Below are 20082 nucleotides of genomic sequence, written 5' to 3'. Positions count from 1 at the left end.
ACCTGCAATCCTCGCATATTTTATATCTCCTAATAATTCCCTTCTGTTTTTTCAGGCCTCCTCTTTTAACCTCAGCGAGGCAAATCAGTCCTGGTGGCTCCTGTGATCAGCTGGGTCTCCAAGGGTTTTGCTCCCCCCTGCTCCCCAAAACACCTCAGCACCCCCTGTCATGGGAGCAGCCGCTGTGCCATGGGCTCACCCCACAAAGTGCTTTCTGACCTGGAAAATCCCCAATTCTGATGCATTTTTCGCTGTGATATCTTCCCTTTTACCCTGTTACTTTGTACACAATCCCTCGTGTTCAGCCCAAAGCTCTCAAAGGAATTTATTGCTGTTTGTATTTGGTTTTGTTTTGGTTTGTTTCTTTCAACACAAACGAGGAAAGCTGTGGGAAGGAGAGAGGGCACTGCCAAGCAACCTTCCTACAGTGTGCAGACACCACTTAATTCACGTTTCCACTTCATTTGTACCAGAATATTACCTTTCATTAAAAAGCAGTAAAAGCATTAAAGCATTTTGTAGGGGTTGGAGAAGACCTTACAGCTTTATTAGGCTGGGTGATAATGGATCACTCCAGCTTTACTATCCATCCCAAGCACCAGTTTGGGAAGTAAGTTTTGGAAGAACCAGGCTAGTCCTGCATGGAGGGAATAGGATGGGGGATGAGCACCTCTCTGCAATGCACCTGGACCTCTGGAATTGGGATCACTTCCTTGGCAGCATTTTGTCAGCCTGCAAGATTTCTCACTTTGGATTTTCTTTCACATGTTGGATGTAAAATCCCACTTTAAAACGTGCAGCAGTGATGGAGTAAAGTCTAAAAGTGATGGAGTAAAGTCTAAATGCTTCCCAGTGCTGCCCTAAAGGTGAGGTGAGGCCCTTGCTGTGTGCAGGGTTTGGGTTGGTGAGGGGGACAGGGTACCCCAGCCGAGGGTCAGTGCTGGGTTTGAGCTGCACAAGGGAATTGTTTCCTGCTCCCTGTGCCCCCCAAAACTCCCTCGAGTCCTGCTGCTGTGCCCAGGGAGTGGAGCTGAGCCCATTTCACACACACCTTTGCACATTCCATTCACAGTGGCACACAGTGACCCTCCCAAGGCCAGGGGCAGCCCCTGTACCTCCAGCTGGAAAACCAACATCCCCCCACACTCCCCAGGAAACAAATGGGATGTTTAAAGCAGCTAATTCCCTTATTTTGGATCATTGGAGTTCCACTAGCAGCTGAATGTTCTGGTTGTATTTTATTAGATCAAGTAGTGAGGGCAGACAGCAAGATGCTCTTCATTACTGCCTTATATTCATTTTATATATTTATTTATCAGTTTTCTCTTCTTCGAGGAGCCCAAATCTTTGGGTTCCTCATGGTTCTGTTTTTTCCCCACCTCTGTGGGTCTGGTTCCTCCAGCCTGAAGATGATTCCCATGTGCTCTCAGGCTGCTGTACGTTTCCCTACACGGGAGAGAAGCATTTATTCACGTTCATGTTTGCGTGGAGCGGTAAAATATTAGAGCTAAATTTTTTATGACATTCCTAGGAGTGGTTATGGAGCAAACAAGATTACAGCAAGTACTACAGAAAAGCTTGTTTATGAAGGGAGGGAAAAAAAATCAAACTCGGAGACGTGTTTGCAAAACTGCGGGAGAGCCCAAGGGAGGGGTTTGGTTCTCCCTCTCCTTTTCTCTGCCTGTCTCGTTGGTTTTACTGCGATCACAGCAACAACTCCCAGCAATTAGGGCTGGGCGGATTTGGAGTGGAATTCCAGTTCCAGCAGTGGGATATGTTCGCATTCCGAGGGAGGGGACACAGACAATGCCCGGCTCCGCTGGCCAAGGGGCACCCAGGGCCATCCCGCTGGGATGGGGGTGCGGGGGCTGCCCTGGGCACGCTCCAAATTCCCACTGAGCACCCTCCGGGATGCTCTTACACTGTTCGGGAGACTCTGTCAGTTTTTGGGATGCTCTCACAGTCATTTTGAGAAATGCTCTCAGTCAGTTTTTGGGATGCTCTCAGTCAGTTTTTGGGATTCTCTCCCAGTTTTTGGGATGCTCTCCCAGTCAGTTTTTGGGATGCTCTCGGTCAGTTTTTGGGATTCTCTCGGTCAGTTTTTGGGATTCTCTCCCAGTTTTTGGGATGCTATCGGTCAGTTTTTGGGATGCTCTCCCAGTTTTTGGGATGCTCTCGGTCAGTTTTTGGGATTCTCTCCCAGTTTTTGGGATGCGCTTTCCCCGCCCCGCTCCCCCTGCAGTTCCGCCGGCCGCCGCCAGGGCGCGCGCGCGCTCTTCTCCCGGGGCTCGCGGCCGGCGCGCGCCCCCCCCCCCCCCCCCCAGGGCCCCCCCGAGCTCCGGCGGGGGGGGGCGGAAAAACAGGACCGGGAAAAACGGGATCGGGACTGGGAAAAACGGGACCGGGACCAACCCCGCGGGGCTCGGGCCACCGGGGCGAGCCAAGGCCACGCGGGGCAATAGCAGCGCTGCTCGCTGGGCCCGGGCACCGCGCATCCCCCGCGGCGGCGCCGAGAGGCACCGGCGGGCCCGGCCCCGCTCCCGCTCCCGCTCAGGTGAGCCCGGAGGTGCCGCCCCCGGCCCGCCCCGCCCTGCCCGGCACAGAGCCCGGCACTGCTCCCGCTGCCCCGGGGGAGCCGCCGCTGCTGCTGCCGCCGCTGCTGCCGCGGGCGGGGCGGCGCCGGTGCCCCCGGGGCGGCGATGCGGCGGGGGCGGCCGTGAGAGCGGGGCCGGCGGGGATCCCCCCGGTTCCCGTTCCCCCTTTCCCTGCCCTCCTCCGCCGGACGGAGCGGAGCGGGCGGGGAGCGGGGGGAGTGGTTACGGGCTCCGGCGCGACACCCCCGGGCCCCCCCCCCCGCCCCGCACAGCCGCCCCTCTCCAAATAAATCAGCACCATGACTACTTCTGGGCATGGAACAAAGAGGATGCTCTCCCGGGGCCCCGCGCTGCTCCTGGCGCCGCTGCTGCTCCTGTGCCGAGGTAACCCCGCGACCCCTCCACCGTGCTTCTGTTTGTTTTCGTGCTCGTTTATTGTGTTTGTTTCTAAGTGTTTGTGTTTATTTTATATCTGCCCCCCTCCCCCGGTTTTATTGACGGCCGTTTTCCCCATCCCAGCCCTCCCTCCCCCGGTGCTCCGCGCAGCGCTGCGGTGGAACGCGCTCCGAGTCTCTGGGGCGCACCGAGAAATCCCCGTCCGGCTCCTCAGCGCTCCCGCTGCCTCCCCACTGTCCCCTGTCCCCACGCGTGCCGCGGGTCCTGGGTCCTCTGCTTCTGCCGCTGCCTGCGCGTTTCTGCCGACTTAGGGGGGAAAAAAGGGAAAGTTTGGGCTTGCCGGAGCTCTGGGGATGGACAAAGGTCGTGGGATTTGGGGTTTCCCATGGGGCGGCCGAGCCCCGTTCCTCCCTGATGCTCCTCGCTATTTCTGGCTATCCACGAGCGCGGGTGGGGGGGGGAAAAATGTGCGGGAGTTAAATCCCTTGGGTAACAAAATACTTGTGCAACCTTTCTTGTGCTTAATTCCGAGAAGGACGGGTTTTGGTGGGCTGGAGAGGAGCGGGGTCTGGCCCTTCATTGGGCTCAGCTGGGATTCCTTCATCGCGGCCAGCTGCGAGGCAGGGAGTGAGCCTTGGAGATGCTCTTCCTCTGTTATTTTCTTTTTTTTTTTTTTTTTATTTTTCCCCAGCTGCACTTGGGAGCAGCATTTCGGCTCCCAGGTGCGGGTGTTTGCTGGGGAAGGGCTCACCCCAGGCTGCCAGAGCGCTGCCCCTGGCAAAGTCTTTAGCAGGACTTCACTCTGGGGACATTCTCATCTGCGTGCTCCCGTGAGCTCCCTGGCAGATGCTGTTCCCAATAAACAGGGGTTGTTAAAAGCAAATTAATTAAGGTGCATCAGTGCTGAAGTTGCTAGGGGATCCGTTTGCTTTTACAGCTTCTCGGGACGGTGCTCGCGTTTGGCCGTAGCGTGAAGCTTGGGCTGCTGGGGAAACTTCACGGGGATTTTAGGAATATGCCTGAATGCAAGGATTTTAGGTGAAAAAGGAGGGGTAATAGCAGTGCTGTCGATTCTTGGGAAGGCGTTGTGGTAGGGAAGTGTTTGAGGAAAGGTTCCTACAGAAGAGCAGGAATAATTTGCTAGGAAGGAGGCATCAGCCTTGGGGACACACGAGATGGACACGTCCTTGCTCTGCTCGCCCCAAAAAAAGCACTGCATGCCCCTGCCCTCCATCCCCCTCCTTGGCTGGGCTGTGTGCAGCCACGGCTGCACCTGGAAATCCTCTTGAGCAGGACACGGGGACCGAGGTGCAGAGTTTGGGGTGCAGCTTGTGGGGACTGGGGCAGCGAGCACAGGACACAGGGTATGGGCTGCCTGTGGGTCAGCCCTGCCCCGCGGAACGGTGGAATTCTGTGGCCGCAGCAATGCCCTGTGCGCCGTGCAGTTATTTTATGGAGGAGAGACTTAGGCGTAGCAAAGGAGCAGGTTTCTGGGTTTAAAAAAAATAAAATTTATTTATTGCTTTGACATATTAATGCTAATCTTCTCCCTGATCTTCCCCCCTCCCGTCTCCTCCTGTGTGGGTAGCTACCATGGTGAGATTGGGCTGTGGGTGTAATTCTTCCAGCGCTCTGAGTGCTTAAACATATGGAAACCCACTTTGAAACAGTTTGTGGCTGCAAACCTAGGGACGTATCCCTCCCTCTCCGCCGCTCGGAGCCCTCCCTGCTCAGCGTGCGCGTCAGGAGCTCGCAGTGCGCTCTCAGCTCGAGCTGTGAGCAGCGAACGCGTCCCTGCCTCCTCTCCTCTCCTCTCCTCTCCTCTCCTCTCCTCTCCTCTCCTCTCCTCTCCTCTCCTCTCCTCTCCTCTCCTCTCCTCTCCTCTCCTCTCCTCTCCTCTCCTCTCCTCTCCTCTCCTCTCCTCTCCTCTCCTCTCCTCTCTCCCGGCCGTAGCATCCTTGCGCTGCCCCTGCCCTGTCCCACCCCCGGCGCGGACCGCAGCGATGTCCGTGTGTGCGGAGGGGGTTTTGGGATCAGGGAGAAGCTCTCTGGAGAGAGGCGAGCGGTGGCAGAGCCCTGGAGCGCGTCCCTCCGGGGCTGTGCCGATCTTCTGCAGCTCGCTGTGATCCAAGGGGGATTTCTGCTCTGGATTACGGGGGTTAACGAGCCGCATCTCGGGCTGGGCTGTTGCAGACGGGAGAGACACCTGCATGAGTTATGCGGCGGTGCTGCCATCTCCGCACAGCTCCCAGCTCGTACAGACGGCCGCGCTGGGCTCTTGCCATTTTTCTCTATTTACTCGCCTTCGCTCCCTCCCTTCCCCCTTGTCTGGGCAGGCTGCAGATGCACCAGGCTGACTTTCTCCATCCTCCCCAAAGCGGGTGGCATCGCTCGCCTGTCAGGTGCCCAGAGCAGCTTGGTGAAGGTGCAATTAAGAGATCACTGCGCTGCCCCGGCTCTCGGGCTAGAGCAGAGGCTGTGCGTGTGTGTTTGGCAGCCCAGGGCCGCTCACGCTGAGCCCGAGGATGTCTCTCGCTGGCACCAAGCCCCCGTTTGTTGCTGGCATCCAGGCAGGGTTTTGGCCGCTTTCCTCGCTGGCGGCGGCGGAGCTGTCTCCGAGGTTATGCGAATAGGTATCCTGTGAGCGAGCTGGATGAGTTACCTGAATATTTCGCTTTCCTGCCCGCTGCTGTGTCACCCCGGGAACGGGGCGTGCTGAGCCTTCAGCCCCGTGGGATGCGCCCGGGCTGCTGTCAGCTGTGAGTGAGGAAGGACCCGCGCTTGCTTTTAGACTCTGGCTCCAGGGGGGCGTGGGTGGAGAGACATCATGCTTATTTTATTATGTGTCCCTGTATCACTCTACCTAATATGGAGACACTTTTTATTCAGAGGCTGTTTAGGAACAGAAATGAAAGACTTGTATTATCTACTGTGCAATAGATTTGGAGAGCATGATCGTACAAACTGTTGAAATGTAGGTTGTTTTCCCCAGATTAGTGCAGATCTCAACACTTTATGCAATTTTACTGCTCAAACCGATGTGAAGTGGGGGATAGTGGGCTGGGGGGAGAAGTCTGAAGTAACAATAGTGCCTTTTGCTCCAGCATCCATTAGAGCAGAATATTTTAGATGCTGTGATTTTACTTCCCATCAGCATAAATCTAGACCAGCTGCTCTGAAGGCAGTGGAGCTACTCTGGATTTATGGATTGCTGCTGCGATTGGCATTGGGCTCTCTGGGAATGCAGGAGGCAACTGTGTGACTTGCCCTGCACAGTATTTTTCACTTCAAAATCTCCCCGTCACTGCTGCTGCAGCCTTCTTTATGTATTTGAAATGGGGAAGTCTCACTGGTTTTGGGTTTTGAATATTTTCTTCAATTTGTGGGGCTTGGTCACAGAACTCTGTTCACTGACACCTGACTCTGGCTGATCAATTGTCTCTTGCAGTTTGAATGCCAAAACAGTTACATTAAAATATAAAAATCAATTAAGCGCAATTAATTTGCTGTATTTTATTGCTGGGAATGATACTCACTCCCAGCCCTATTATCTCTGTGTTTAAAGCAGCTTAGTGAGGCGAGGAAGGTATGAGCCCAGGAGCAGCTGCAGGAGGTCAGAGCAGAGAGCTGCCAAGCCTGGGACAGGGTTTGTGTCTCGGGAAGGATTTTTTGGCTGAAGGATGCATTCCTGAGCCAGAGATGGCTCCATTTATTTAATTGCTGTGTTGAGTTTGCCATCGTGGATTTGGTTGGTGTTTGAGCCCAGGCAGCAGTTTGGAAGGCACAGTCCCTGGGCAAGGACTGCTTTGTTTCCAAGTGCCTGCAGAGAGGAGTTTGTGCAGCACGGACATTTGGGTTACACAGACATTTGGGTTACACAGACATTTGGGTTACACAGACATTTGGGTTACACAGGGCTTTAGGCTGTGCAGGGTTTTCCCATTGGTGCCAGTGGGATGGAGATTCCACCCTGCTGACCCCGGGGTGAGTTGGGATCCTCCTGCCCTTCTCCACATCTCCTCAAAAAGTGTTTTGCTGCTCAGGGGGCCCGTGCTGGCTGTGCCCCTTTGCTGAAAGGTGGAGGAAGGGGTGTCATTACCCCTAATGTTGGGTTATGGCAACTCGTGCTGCTTGTCCTGACCTTGGTGGTTGATGCTGGTGCAAAGCACAGGATTTGCCGTGATGGAAAATTTGCTTTGTGAGCTGGCTTCACCAAGCCTCGTGTCTCATGGAGGTGGCTGCAGACCTGTCCTGTCTCAGAGGAGCAAAGGGGAGGTGGCAGCCCCCAAAAATCAAGCAAAACCAAGGTCTCCTGGCCTTAATAAACCTCCCAGCGAAAGAGAAACCATCCCACCAAAATAAATACTGTCGGCTCAACACATTTAATTCACTGAGCTCGATTCTCTCCTTGCCTAAACGTAACTAATGGTAGTTAATGACAGGCAGTGCCTTGGTTTGCTGGCACAGCTTTCTCTCTCAGCCCTGTCAGTGCTCGCTGATGTGCTGGCAGTGGTGCTTCCCCCAGCACGGCTGTCAGGTCCCCTCACTGAGTGCCACGGAGCCTGTGGGGTGTGAGGTACCACGTGCTGCTCTAGATGTCCTGGAAGATGCTTTGATTTCACGCTGCTGGGAGTTTCCCAGCTGGCATTTCAGAGGAAGCAGCTCCCACGTGGGGATGGGCAGGCAGGAATTGCAAGCAGAGAGGTCCCTGGAGACAGCTCACAGGGGGGATGGGGATTGCTCAGTCTGGCTTTCCCTGGGTGTTCCCACTGCCCTCTGTGATGGGAAGCAAAGCAAGGGCTGCTGGAGTGTGTGTGCTGGGTGAGCTCCTTGTGGAAGGACTTTGTTTTTTGGGCAGTACCTCACACAACCAGCTTTAGTCTCAGGTGCAAGGTAAATATTAATGCTTTTTCCACGCTACCCAAAAATTCTCTTGCAACACACTTTGAGCTTTTCTTTGTTTACATAAATGTTTGTTTCTGACAGCATTCAGAAAGCTTCATGAATTTATGATGTGCTCCAGATCCAAGTGTACTTTTTCCCTTTACTTTTTTTTCCTCTAAAACCACTCTTTCCTCCCAAATTTTGGTGATGAAATGGCAGGAGGAATGCATATTTCAGCAGGTTATTGAAAGGCAATGTAAACACCATCTTTCATGGAAAATCAGTTTGTTCAAGTTCAAAAGCAGTCCAGCCTCTCCACTTGATCAATTTGCCTGTCGTAGGAGATGATTTTAAAAGCGGTGATTATGTCCTATCTTGTCTCTTGCAACTTCAGGCAAGGAGAGAAGACGAAGTGTAGCATTTGATTTTAACTCTGTATTTTTCCTGATTTTTTTTTTTTTTTTTTTTTTTTGTGGTGGTAGTCAGAGAGCAAGCCAAGGGGTGCCCTGAGGGGTGAGGGGATAGCCAGGAACAGAGGGGTTTCCACCAGGCTGCCGTCTGCTGAGTAAACTAATTGGAAACTGCATGTAAACCAGCTCTGCTCATCTCACCGTGCCTGCACCAGCTGCTCCTCAGGAGCTGCTCTGCCCCATCTTCCCCTGCAGGGGCAGGAAATGCAGGGGCAGGAATTGGCCTTTTAGCAGCTTTGCCACTAAATCTTGGGGAGAGGATGCTGCTGCCTGGGGATGGTGCTGCCATCTGCTTAAAGGCTGTGCAAGGACCACGGGTCTGGTTATGGGGAGGGGATGGTGTGAAACCACCCGTGCTGGGCAGCTTGAGATTGGCATTGGTGATGGAAAGAAATGATGGAAAAAAATTCCACTGATGCAGCTCAAACTGGGGCTGAACGGAGAAGCAGGGATCAAAATTCTCATTCTGGCCAAGCCAAGGGGTTCAGGAGGCTCCAGAAATGTTTCCACAGGATATGTGGGAGATGGTGCCCCTGTGCCAGCCCATTTATCCACATCTACAACCTTGGGAAAGTTTGGTTGGGGGCTGAGGGAGCCCTGGGGGGAATCAGCCTGAGGAGGAAAAGCATTTCTGCTAGAGAGGGGAGAAATGTCATCTTCATTACCCCAGAAATAAAATCCTTTAGAAGGTAAAATGAGAGGTGCACGTACCTTTGGGGTTTTTTGTTTAGCTTGTATGGAAACATTTCAAAAACAGATGGCAAAGCAGAGATTTATTTCCCGTTAAGTGCAGAGGGCTGGTGCACAGGACCTTATCTGCTTGTGGGCCCTGCAATAAACCTGCCAGCAGGTGATTTAAACCCAGTTTTTCTGATTGGGAGAGTAGTGAAAGGAACAGGGTTTATGTTACTTAGGAATTTTATGGGCAATGTTAGATTTTTAAGATGCAGGAATGATCAGGGCATGGCTCTGTAGCACCAGAGACGTTCATTTCTTTAATAAAGGATCTTCCTGAGTCAGAAAAATGAACCATTTTCCATTATTTAGCAGCTGAGCTGTTGTTGCTGTTTGCATGAGTGACAGAAGCAGCTACTTTATACCTCAGTTTAGGAGCTGTTGTCAATTAGCCACAGCTTTTGCTTAGCAAGAAAGACTTTAACCACGATGGGCAAGGAGAGCTGTCTAATGGATGCTGCAGCTTCGAAAAAGGATGAAACTCACACTAAAAATAAGCCAGAGCACCCCTGTGCCCTAAAAGGGAGCCCTTGAGCAGATGGAGCAGGTTTCTATGCAACGAGCAGTAATTAGAAACTCAGCAAAGAGTTGGTAGCTGCTGACTGGTCTTGGGACCCGGATTTTTTTGGTTGAAAAAGGAGCAAATCCAAGATGAGTTTTGGAAGGGCAAGTCCCTGGCCAGTGTGAGCACCTGGTCTGGTGAAGGACAAGAGCCACACACCCCCAGTGCCTCTGTCCCTGACTCTGAGCAGCCTGAAATGTCACTGGGGGATTTCGGGGGCACTCGGAGAGCTGGGGGTAACAGGGACTGATAGCACAAGGTCTGATTGTCTTTCACTGAGTGCAGGGAGGACACAGCACAGTGAAACAGCCTTTTAAAAGGTTGTGACAGAGACACCCAGAGAGGATGGTCAGAGCTTTCTGGAAGCAGCAGAGCTCTGTCAGGGCAAGCTCAGAGGCCAGCGTGCCTCAGCCTCTCCAAATCATGGGAATTAGAGCTGGAAAAGTTGGCAAATAAACAGCTTTTCCCATCTCTGGTGGTTGGGTACAGCCTGTTCCTGAGCATGGCTGCTTTTCAGCCGTGCAGGACTTCTGCTGCTTCCCTTGGCACACAGCTTGGCAGCCCATTAGACCTCTCCTGTATTCCGCCTACAGTTTTCCTTCTTTGCCTCGTTCCATCTTCTATTGGATGACCTGAGTTCCCAACTTTCCATCCCTATCACTCATCCATAGCTGAACCCGGGGCAAATCTATTAAATGGGGACAAATGGTTGAACAGTGAGTGGGAAATGCTCAAAAAAAAAAAAAAAAAAAAAAGGAGCTGGGTCTGGTATGTAAATACCCAGCATGTAAATACATTTACAGCTGGAGGTTATTTGGAAAAGAGAGGGCAAGGACTTGAAACACTCGTGGTGATGAGCCATAGATTATGCTCTGAAAACACTCAGAAGGCAGTTACAGTCACACTATCTAATTCATCTCCCACTAAGACATTCTGCTCCAAGGTGTTTGGAAATAATGGAGTAGCTTAGATACTAACATTATTAAATCCTCATCTCTGACAGCTATGAGAATTAATATACAAAGGTTTCTTCCACTTTTTTTTTTTTTTTTTTTTTTTTAATGCAGAACAGTTACTCATTTCGGGTCTTTTGTGTAGTAGTAGCCCACTGAAAGTTATTAGCATGAATATTGGTGCAAAAAAGGCTCAACTCCATTAAAGAGGAGAAACAAGCAAGAGATAAACAGAAGATAAGCATGAATTTTATTGCACTTGAGACTTTTTTTTTTCTTTTCAAATAGTAATCATTTATCATTCTTTCACCTGTAGATCTCAAAGGGCTTTAGAGAAAAAAGTGGGTACCATCAAAGCCATTGTCTGTCCTCTCCATCATCCCCATGAGGTGCCCTGGGGCAGCAGCCCAAAGTCGAAGCCCTGCAGGCAGGGAGAGCAGAGTTGTTGGGTGCAGCTGGGCCCTGGGGTTATTTTTTGATGGCACCTGATGATTTTTGCTGCTGCTCTTTAGGGAGTGAGGCTCACCTTGGACAGAGGTTCCTTGCTGAGGTTTGTGGCCAGTCTGTCAGCTCAGGTGTGCTGGGCACCGTCTCCTCCCCCACATCTCAGCCCTGCCTTGTTTTTGGTGCCTGAGCTCCTTGGCACCTCCAAGCCCCATCCTGGGCAGTGCTGAGGTTCTCTGTAAGGGATCTCAGCCTGCCCCAGAGTTGGCACTCCTTGGTTCTTCTGCTGTGTTTGATTTGCACCAGCCCATTACAGTTTTTATGGGAAGTCGTAAGCAGAAATGGGGAGATGCAATTGTTCTTCTTTATTGCTAAAATCAAAGGCAGCCCTACAGAGGAGAGCCCAGATGATGGTGCCCATCTCATCACCTCCTTGGTGTGATGGACAGGCCATGGGGACTGGGGACATTTTTCCAGGGACTGCACCAAGGAGCTGTTCTTCAGCCCTTTTAAACCCCAAATGTTCATTATTGGTTAAAATTAGGTTGCACACCTTATTTCACTTACAGAGTCATAATGAGATTATTGGAGTCTGCTGAACAAGTGTCAGCTCCTGAGTTCAGCTTCAGCTGTGTCTTCCTGAAGTGCCCTGCTCACCCAGAGTTAAAGCATTTCCCTGCCTTTCCCTTTGTCTGAGCACACTTCAGCCAACACATTAAATGTGTCAGAAAGCTTTATTGCACTGAAGCAAATGGGGAAAGCCAAAGGGCAGTCATTGCTTTGGTTCCTGCATTAACCAGCAAACTCTGATGGTTTCCCAAAGTGCCCCAGACCCTCTGTCCCCTCACCTCTTCACAGGGCTGAGAGCTGGAGCAGCCCCAGCTCTAACACACATCTGTTAAAATGCTCATCCTTTAGGTGAGCAGAATCTGGAAGCTGGTGTGTCACACTCCAGTCAGTCTTTGGGACTTCATCACCTGAGTTTTTATCTCCAGAGCAGAGTTATCTCCCTCAATGGCAGTCTCCTATTGAAAACCATCTCTTTCAGCAGGGCACTTGCATTTATTTACTGTGCAGCTTCTCCCATTAGTATAATCATTACTCCTTGGATTGGGTTTGAATTCAGAGCATCCCACTGTGGTACTTAAAGAATTAATTACAGTGATGAAAGAATTCCTCTAAAGACTTCTATGAATTGGTCTGGTTGAAGTGTTGTAGCTTTGCTTCAATTGGTGCAGCTCTTGTCAAAGGATGGTGAGAAAATGCATGGGTCAGTGATTTAGATGAGGCAAATTACGTTAGAAAAATTGATTTGATTTAGAAAGTGAGCTTTCAGATCACAGGGAATTGCCTGCTTCTTTCTCTGCCGTGCTGATTCTTCCTGAAGATGAGCAGAGGCAGATAATTCAGGGTTAAAGTAAGTGGCTCTTGTAAAAGGTTTGTCAGAGAGCAGAGGAGAGATGGGCTGACACACATCTTTAGATAAACCATTATTGACCCATACATTGCTATCTGTGCATCAGCTGCACTTACAGACAGGTGGGGATGCTTATAAACACACTCAGGCAGTTCGTGTGCCTTGCTAGAGAATGGAACCCTTGTTTTTAGGTTTGGCTTTTCTTTTTCTTTTCCTCCCCAGAAATGGTTTTTCCATAGAGCATACCTCCAGAGCTGGCACAGATCTGGGAACGTGTGCTGTGTGCCTGCCTCAGCCAGCTCTGCGTTGCCTGGCTCTGTGCTTAGTCATTCCTGGGGCTGGCAGTTTGCTTTTCCCGAGGTTTTTTCACTTCCTCGGATCAAACTGAGCGTTTCCTCCTCCTCCTGTGCCTTGCCTTCACCTTAAAGGGGCTGCAGTCCCTGCAGGGGGGTGATGCCCAATGGGATGGGCACCGTCCCCTCGGGGCATCATTCCTAAAAAACGCCTTGACAATGAGCAGCTCCCTTCCCTGCATGCTGAGGAGTTTCTTCCGAGTTCTCCTCCCTGCCAGCTGTGTTTTCCCGGTGGGAATGGTGGCTTGTGAATGCAAAGGCTGCTGGCCAGGGACCCACATGGATCCCCCCGGCGTTCTGAGTCTCTCTGAACGGGCTTGTCAGGGGAGCAGGGATGGACCTGGCAGCGTTTCAGTTTGCACTTGGGAAAATCTGTCTTTTTAAAAAAAAAAAACAAGGAGGTGACTTTTGCCTAGCAGTGCTTTCTGTTTCTTTCTCACCTTGCAGAACCCTCTACATTGCAGATTGAGAGACCTCATTTTGGTCTGTCTAGCACTGGTGCTATTTGTCTCCATAGCTCACCAGCTTCCTTGGCATGAAAATCCAGGAGTGGGCTCTGCTGTGCCTGTGCCATTGCCTCTCCCCCAGGGTGGGCACCAGAGAGGTGCCCGTGGGCTGTGTGCCCATTCCTGGGCTTGCAGAGAGCCTTTTCCATAGCCCAGCCTCAGGCTGGGAAGTGGGATGACAAGTGCAAGGAGAGAAATGATGCTGGGGAGAGCTGGAACGGAGCCTCCCGCCAGCAACCGAATTCAAGGCTGCAAAAAGAAGTTGCAAAAGTAGCAATCCATCTGTCCACTTAGTAGGAGAAGCCTAAGATCATTTCACAGTAATCAGCCCCCTGGTGTTCAAAAAAAAAACCCAACCAAAAATACTGCAGGTTTTTGCTTTACTGTGGGTAACTGGCAAATTCCAAAGCAAATTGATGTTCTGAGAGGCCGTGGGGCTTTTTTCCTCCCCTCTTTTTTGACAAGTAGGGGTTGAATCAAGTTAAAAATAATATAAGAAACAATAGACTCGCTTTGCTTTTTTAGATAACTGTGTTTTTGCCATACTTTTCAGACATCTTCTCTCCTCACTGAAACTCTCTGGTTAGCTACCAGCAGAGTTATTGACAAGTGGATGTTTTTCTGCAGGGTCACCATCACTGACCTCCCAGTGGCACATTCCCAAGGTGATGCACTGTGCAGGTGCTTTGCCATGCTGTAGTTGCTTGGCTGTATCAGCGTCTCCATTAAAAGCCACAATATCCAGGGATTTTAATTCGGTTGTAAAAACTTGCTCCAGGCACTACAAAGTTTGTGTTTGTTTATTTATTAATTGTAATCTCGTTTTATTCCTCCTTTCCCCTTAACTGTGAAGGCATAGAGGAAACAGGCTCCAAAGATGATTCTTGCTAATGTGAATTGAGGAGCATTGAGGAAGATCACTGATCTCTGCCTGTGTGTGTGGAAATGTTCATTCACATTAAAGGAGAGGTGGCAAACGGGGGAGTTTGAACATGCCAAGCTCGAAGGTGCCCACAAGGAGCCATTCTTGCAAGACACGACAGCAGAAAGCTGCTCAGGGTGGGGTTTCCTCATGCCAGGTGTGGGTGGCACATCCCCACCAGCCCTGGGACGATGTCCCTGCTGTCCCCAGCCAGGGCTGCAGCCACCTGTGGCTTTGGGGAGCAGAACTGCACCTGAGCACACGAGTGAGGGCTTGGCTGTGCAAGCAGAGCTGCTGGATTGCAGCAGATACTTTTCTGCTACACAACAGCCCGTAATTAAAATTTGCCATCCTGATTAGGTTAAGCATTTAAATTCATTTGCGATATTTTTTTTTCCCCCGTATTGCAATTTTACCTCGTATTGTGTAATTAGTGACATATGACGCTTACATTAGCTCAGTTAAAAGTCATAATGATTAATTTGCACATCAAATGAATCACTGGAGGGAGCTCAGTGTGGAGTGGCCACATGAACGTGTCCCTGCCTGCTCCAGGGGCTCCAGGGAGGTGGTTCCTGCATTTCCAGTCCTCCTGCCAGGCACCAGTGTCCCTGTGTCACTCAATAAGTGACACTGTGACCCTTGCCAGGATGTGGCCATTCCTTTCGTGCCTCTAAGCTGGGGGTGATGCATCCTAAAGCACCAGCTGGGAGCACTTAAAGCTAAATTACTGGTGGTTCTAGTTGCTTTGTGGATATAAGCATTGCTCTGAAGTGTTTTGGCCAAATTCTGATTGGTTTTACCCAAGTTCATCTTTGATTATCAAGAGTTTTTCCTGAAGGTTTTGTAAGTCACATTGGAGCTCTAACTAGTAAAGAGCCTTGTTCAAGCAAGCCAAAACCAACAAGAAAACTACTATAAGCTAATTATAACGAATGTCTTCTTTCTTTCTTATCTAGTCATAATATTGTCTTTCTTTCCACCTTCTGCTGAGCTGTGAAAATATTCTGCAAAATGATATTTTTGAGTAGATGGAAAAGTACACCCCTGTCAACAATATTTTTCTATTGTTCATCAGAGACAGGCTTCATAACAGAAAAGATCTGTGCTGGAAAAGTACATCAGCTGCAAACAGTTTATTCAAAGTCATCTCAAATAGCAGAGAGGGTTTTTGAGTTCCTGCTCCAGCTGAAGTTGAAATGCAGAATGCTGCTTCTAATATTTCACAGACATGAAAGGTGCAGGTCATAATAATGTATTGCCATTTTCACAAAAGATGGATTTTATATGAAAGCTTCCAAGTGGAGAAAGGTCTGGAGGAGTTAAAATATTTCCATATTGTTGAAGCTCCTGTATGAGGGTGCCATCTCCTTTCCTAGGGCACTTTGGGGGGCCATGGACGTGTGGGTGAGTGGAAAATAAATTCCCACCTTTTCTGTTCATGTACCTGTCTGTGTGTCCATGCACGTGGGTGCACTGATGTTAAGTTGGTGGGGTGTTAAATGTTTCACTTTTCCAACCATCAATTTCAATTGAATTTCATAAGGCATTAAAGTTCTCTGCTGCTTTCTTTGCTCTTCCAGCTATGTGAGCTCCAGCCATTTAGCTGTGGGTCCTGAGGCATGATTGCTCTGTGAAGCAGCAAAAGTAAATTGGTTCCTGATGTAAAATCTTTTTTTTTATATATATATATGTGTTGGGGGTTTTTTTGTTTTTTTTTTTTTGATCTCTCTAAGTCACTGTGAGTGGTGTTACAGTGTTGGGCTGATGATGGGAATCTTCAAGCTTGGTTTTTTCTGGTCCAGTTCTGGTTCTCCCCCACAGCATCTTTTAAAAAGCTTTTGTGCCTGGCTTGAATGGCAAAGACTTAGAGAGGAAGAGGTTTGGGTTTTTTGGTTTTTTTTTAAATGTTGTTATGTATTTATCTTTAGAATCATGGTGGAAAGATTGGACTGGGGTTTTGGGTTTTCTCCCTGTGGAAATGTTTATGAAGATGATAGTTATTTGGATCAAAAGAGATCTTTTGGCAGTCCTCTGACTTTGATTCAGTACTGGCAGTGCAACAAATAATGAAAAAGCAATAATTTCCCCTTGTCCCACTTTTATTCTCAGGATAAATGAATGGTTAAGATCTCTGTGCTCAAAAATAATTGCTCATGGCTTTTACAGAAAAAAATGAAAATCCATAACACTCACCCTTTAAATAGATGATTTGATCTTTCCTGTTGGTTTGTGTTTTGAGCTATTGAGTGTCTTTGCTGCCAGGCTGAGGCTAAACTGGACAAAGTTGATGTGCAGGCTTTGCAGATTGAGTCTGTGGGAAGGAGAACTGGGGAAGTAATTTTAACCACTTTGGGAAGCAATTCCCATGGTGAGTTGAGCAGTGGGCATGAAGCAGGGTCTTGCTGTCAAGGTCCACAACATAAAGAATTTAACAGAATACAGAACGAATGGGGAAAAAAAAAGTGTAACTTTAATTTTCCATGTGATTTTAAAGTAGCTCAGGCATCTCCTGAAGTGTGTGTGAGTGACTGCTGGGACATTCTCAGTGTGTTCCTCCTGCAGCTGCCTGGGGCTTGATGAACACATGGAGGTGTCCACCAGGGCTTTGCCAGGATTTCTCTTCTTCCTTTTTTTCCTTGCTGTTATGGCAGTGCATGTGAGGATGAGCTGCTGTATTTTACATCTTCTCTCCCTGAGCAACCAAGCTGGGTGTCCATCCCAAGGACTGTGCACTTCACCTTCCTGGAACATGAACCTCCCACCATTTCTAGCAAAGCCAGGCATAAAGATTAGGCTGGACCTCTATTCTTTATTTGGGGGATAACTGCAGCAGCTCCTTTTTTTTTTTTTTTTTGTTTTTTAAATCCTGTTAATTGGTGCTCTCAGCCTCAGCTCCAGCTTAATGAAGGCTGCTGTCTGGGATTCATCACAAACAGTTATGGAAATGCATTTAAATGCTTAAATCTGTCGTACTTTTCTCTTTATGGGCTTATTCCTTCAAAAAGCACAACTGTGCCCAGGATGATTCCTTTCCATGAGCCCTGTGGTGGGGCTGTGGCACCTGTGGGCACAGAGGGTGCAGGAGAGGTTTGTGCTGAGCCCAGCCCCATTGTCTGAGGGATTTTTGGTCTGTCTGCTCCAGATGGGGCCTTTGGATGCTGGGCATGAGGGTTGAGAGCACCCAGCTTCCCTCCTGCCCAGGGCAAGAGAGCAGCCCTGCTCCTCTGACCTGCCCAGCACAAGCATCATTTACTCAACCCTGCTAAATGAACAGAGCTGCTGGGTGCCACTGCACCACTGCTGTCAGTCTGTCTGGCTGTCAGTGCACGTCTGTCCCTCTGCTCCTCATGGTGACAACTCTGGAGCTGCACAGAGGCAGAGAAGGTTTAAGCCAAAAGCAAAAGTCTCGTGGTGGGTTTTCCCATCATGGCTGTGGTTGTAGCCACACATTCTCCAGCTTTGGAGAGGTGGGAGCCAGGTAGTCCTGGATTGAATTTGGACAAGGGTTTGTGGTTCCTCCAGAGGCAGAGGAGCACCATCCACTAAAACAAGAGCTTGTGTTCAAAGAGCAACATTTGTGCTCTGCTTAGGGGGAGATGCAAGTGGTCTAATTCCTGCATTTTCAGAGCAACATTCAGCCCATGTGATGGACAGGGAAGATGAGAGGAGACTGCTACAAGCCAAAAGCAGCAAACCCATGGAGCAGAGCTATGAACATAATTACCCGAGGAGTCTGCCAAGGAACCAGATGCTGTCAATGAAAGAATAACTTCCATGGCTTGGCATCTGTCTGTGATCCAGGGAGAGGAGGAGAAGCAGGGGAACTGCAAGCAGGCCTGGGAAATGGTTGCTCCAGTTGCAAAATGGGCACCTTCAAAAATATTTAGTCTATACTGGCGTTTTTGTATGGAGGAGAGTGAACCCTTTGGAAAGAAGAGAAGAGAGGTCAATGTGCTTGTCTTGTGGGCAGTTTGACTGTTGTGCAGGTTTGATGTCAGTGTTATGTGGTTGGTTGGCTGCTGGGAAGATCTGGGTGCTGTGGCAGCTTAAGCAGGTGGTGATAAATGAGGAAGATGTGACTGGGCTGAATTCTGAACCTTCTGGGATCCAGTTATGCCCAGAACCCTACAGAGCACTCTATTTTCCATGCATGGATGAGCTCAGTTGATATTTAAAATAAGTGGCTGCATGTGACTTGTCTGAGGTCAGGTCACTCTTGGCAGTGCTCTAGTTTCAAAAACCAAACGAGAAAGTTCCTGCTATTTCTCTCCCCAATTTATTTTTACAATTACTGTTAAAATAATTGCAGTCCTAGCAAAGGTAAACAGCTGGGTTCGACATAATCTGTACATAAACAATATCCATCATTTATGTGGTATAAAACCTCTGCTACACGGCAAAATCCTGAGGCTGCATCTTAGGGGGAAAACAGAAAACCTTTATGGGAAGGGGAGCAGAAAATCAGCTGAGGTCCTCATGGATTGAGTACATGTAGATAACAGCAGCAGTGCAGTCTCCTTTCTGCTTGTGCCTGAACCAGACACCCCAGAAAAAGGTGATGATAACAGAGCTGCACATGGAGCATCTTCAGAGCCAAGCCAGTGGTGCTGCCTGGGGTGCAGAAACATAACTTCCCTCTCCCAGCTGGGAAATAAAGGCAGGCAGCAGTGATTCGAGGTTCTAGGGGAAGTTCATGTTATTCCAGGCCAGGGTAACAGTGTTTTTTCAAGCCAGGAAGAGGAAGAAGAGCTTTGCTCACGGGTTAGAGATTTTTTTTGCTGTTTTAATAACCTTATTTTTTACTCCTATTTGGCTCTAATCAGTGGAAAATATGTTCAATATGCACAGGATGAGATGGACATGGGAGTGGGGGACATCAGCACCATGCCAAAGAGCCTGGCAGGGAGCAGGGAGGAAACTGGAGGTGACTGGGGGTGAGCTCAGCTGCTGCCTCTGCACACTCAAAACCTGCTGTATGTGCATCCTTGTTTGTATGCAGCTGTGGTTGTTCTGCCTCAAAATAACAAACCTTTTTTGCAAGCAGGAGTTGGGGGGAGGCCTCTGTATTGCTGCAGCTTGGGGACACAGTCACGTGCAAGTCAGGGAGCCACATCATGTTGAGTGCTGAGTGACTCTGCTTATTAATATAATAAACCAGAGGAACACACTGTCACAACAGTCTGCAGCGAGAATCCAGGGGATTGTTTTCACCAAAGCACATTAAATCTTTCTGTCTCCTGAAAATTGCACCCTGGAGGTATGGACTGAAGGGTAGGAGGGGTAGGAACATTTAACAAGGGATTGTTGGAATTTTTATGCATATCGTGGTCTCCAGAGCAGTGCTCTGCTGTCTGGGGTTTTATATCTTCCCACCACTGTAGTTAAGTTCCTCAGACATGATAAGAAGGAAAACATTCTCTCTCTCTCGGTTTTATTTTTTTTCTCCCTTCATTCTCTATTTTCAAGATGAAATTTTCTCTGCTGTAGCACTGACACAAGACCTTTTCTTCAGATGTATTATATGAAAACATGCTGTCATCCTCTCTGAAAGCTGTGAAGTGTGTGCATGTATATGCATATTCTATATACTCAGGCACACACTATACAGAGATACATGTGTGTATACACAGGGTTTTTTCCCTGTCTCTCCCTGATAAAATAGGCCTTTCTCATCTCTTTAACAAAAACTGAGTGTTGTTAGTTGAGGGAAGATAAAATTCTCACCAGGGTCCCTTGTATCTGCTGGGATTGATCCAAGGGTGAGGGCACTCCTCCCCTGCCCCCTGACTGGGATTTGGGTCACTGGCTGCATGGATTGGGTCACCAAACCCTTGGAGAAGACC

At 49.4% G+C, this 20082-nt stretch overlaps 1 protein-coding gene across 2 annotated transcripts in view; it reads left to right on the top strand.

The window, feature by feature from the left end:
* Positions 1 to 2810: 2810 nt before the first annotated feature.
* TMEM132B (transmembrane protein 132B) overlaps positions 2811 to 20082 on the top strand; it is a 219211-nt gene continuing 201939 nt past the window's right edge. For both annotated transcript variants that reach the window (XR_015807610.1, XM_088175778.1), the window contains exon 1: positions 2811 to 2978. Coding sequence is in view for 1 of the 2 variants with exons in the window: in XM_088175778.1 (XP_088031904.1) it covers positions 2894 to 2978 (85 nt within the window). In the remaining variant the exon portion in view is untranslated. The remainder of the gene's footprint in view (positions 2979 to 20082) is intronic.

This window comes from Sturnus vulgaris, chromosome 19 (genome assembly GCF_052056855.1).
Source record: "Sturnus vulgaris isolate bStuVul1 chromosome 19, bStuVul1.hap1, whole genome shotgun sequence".
NCBI classification, from domain to species: domain Eukaryota; kingdom Metazoa; phylum Chordata; class Aves; order Passeriformes; family Sturnidae; genus Sturnus; species Sturnus vulgaris.
Note: the sequence above shows the minus strand (reverse complement) of the source record. Positions and strands in the feature narration are given on the sequence as shown.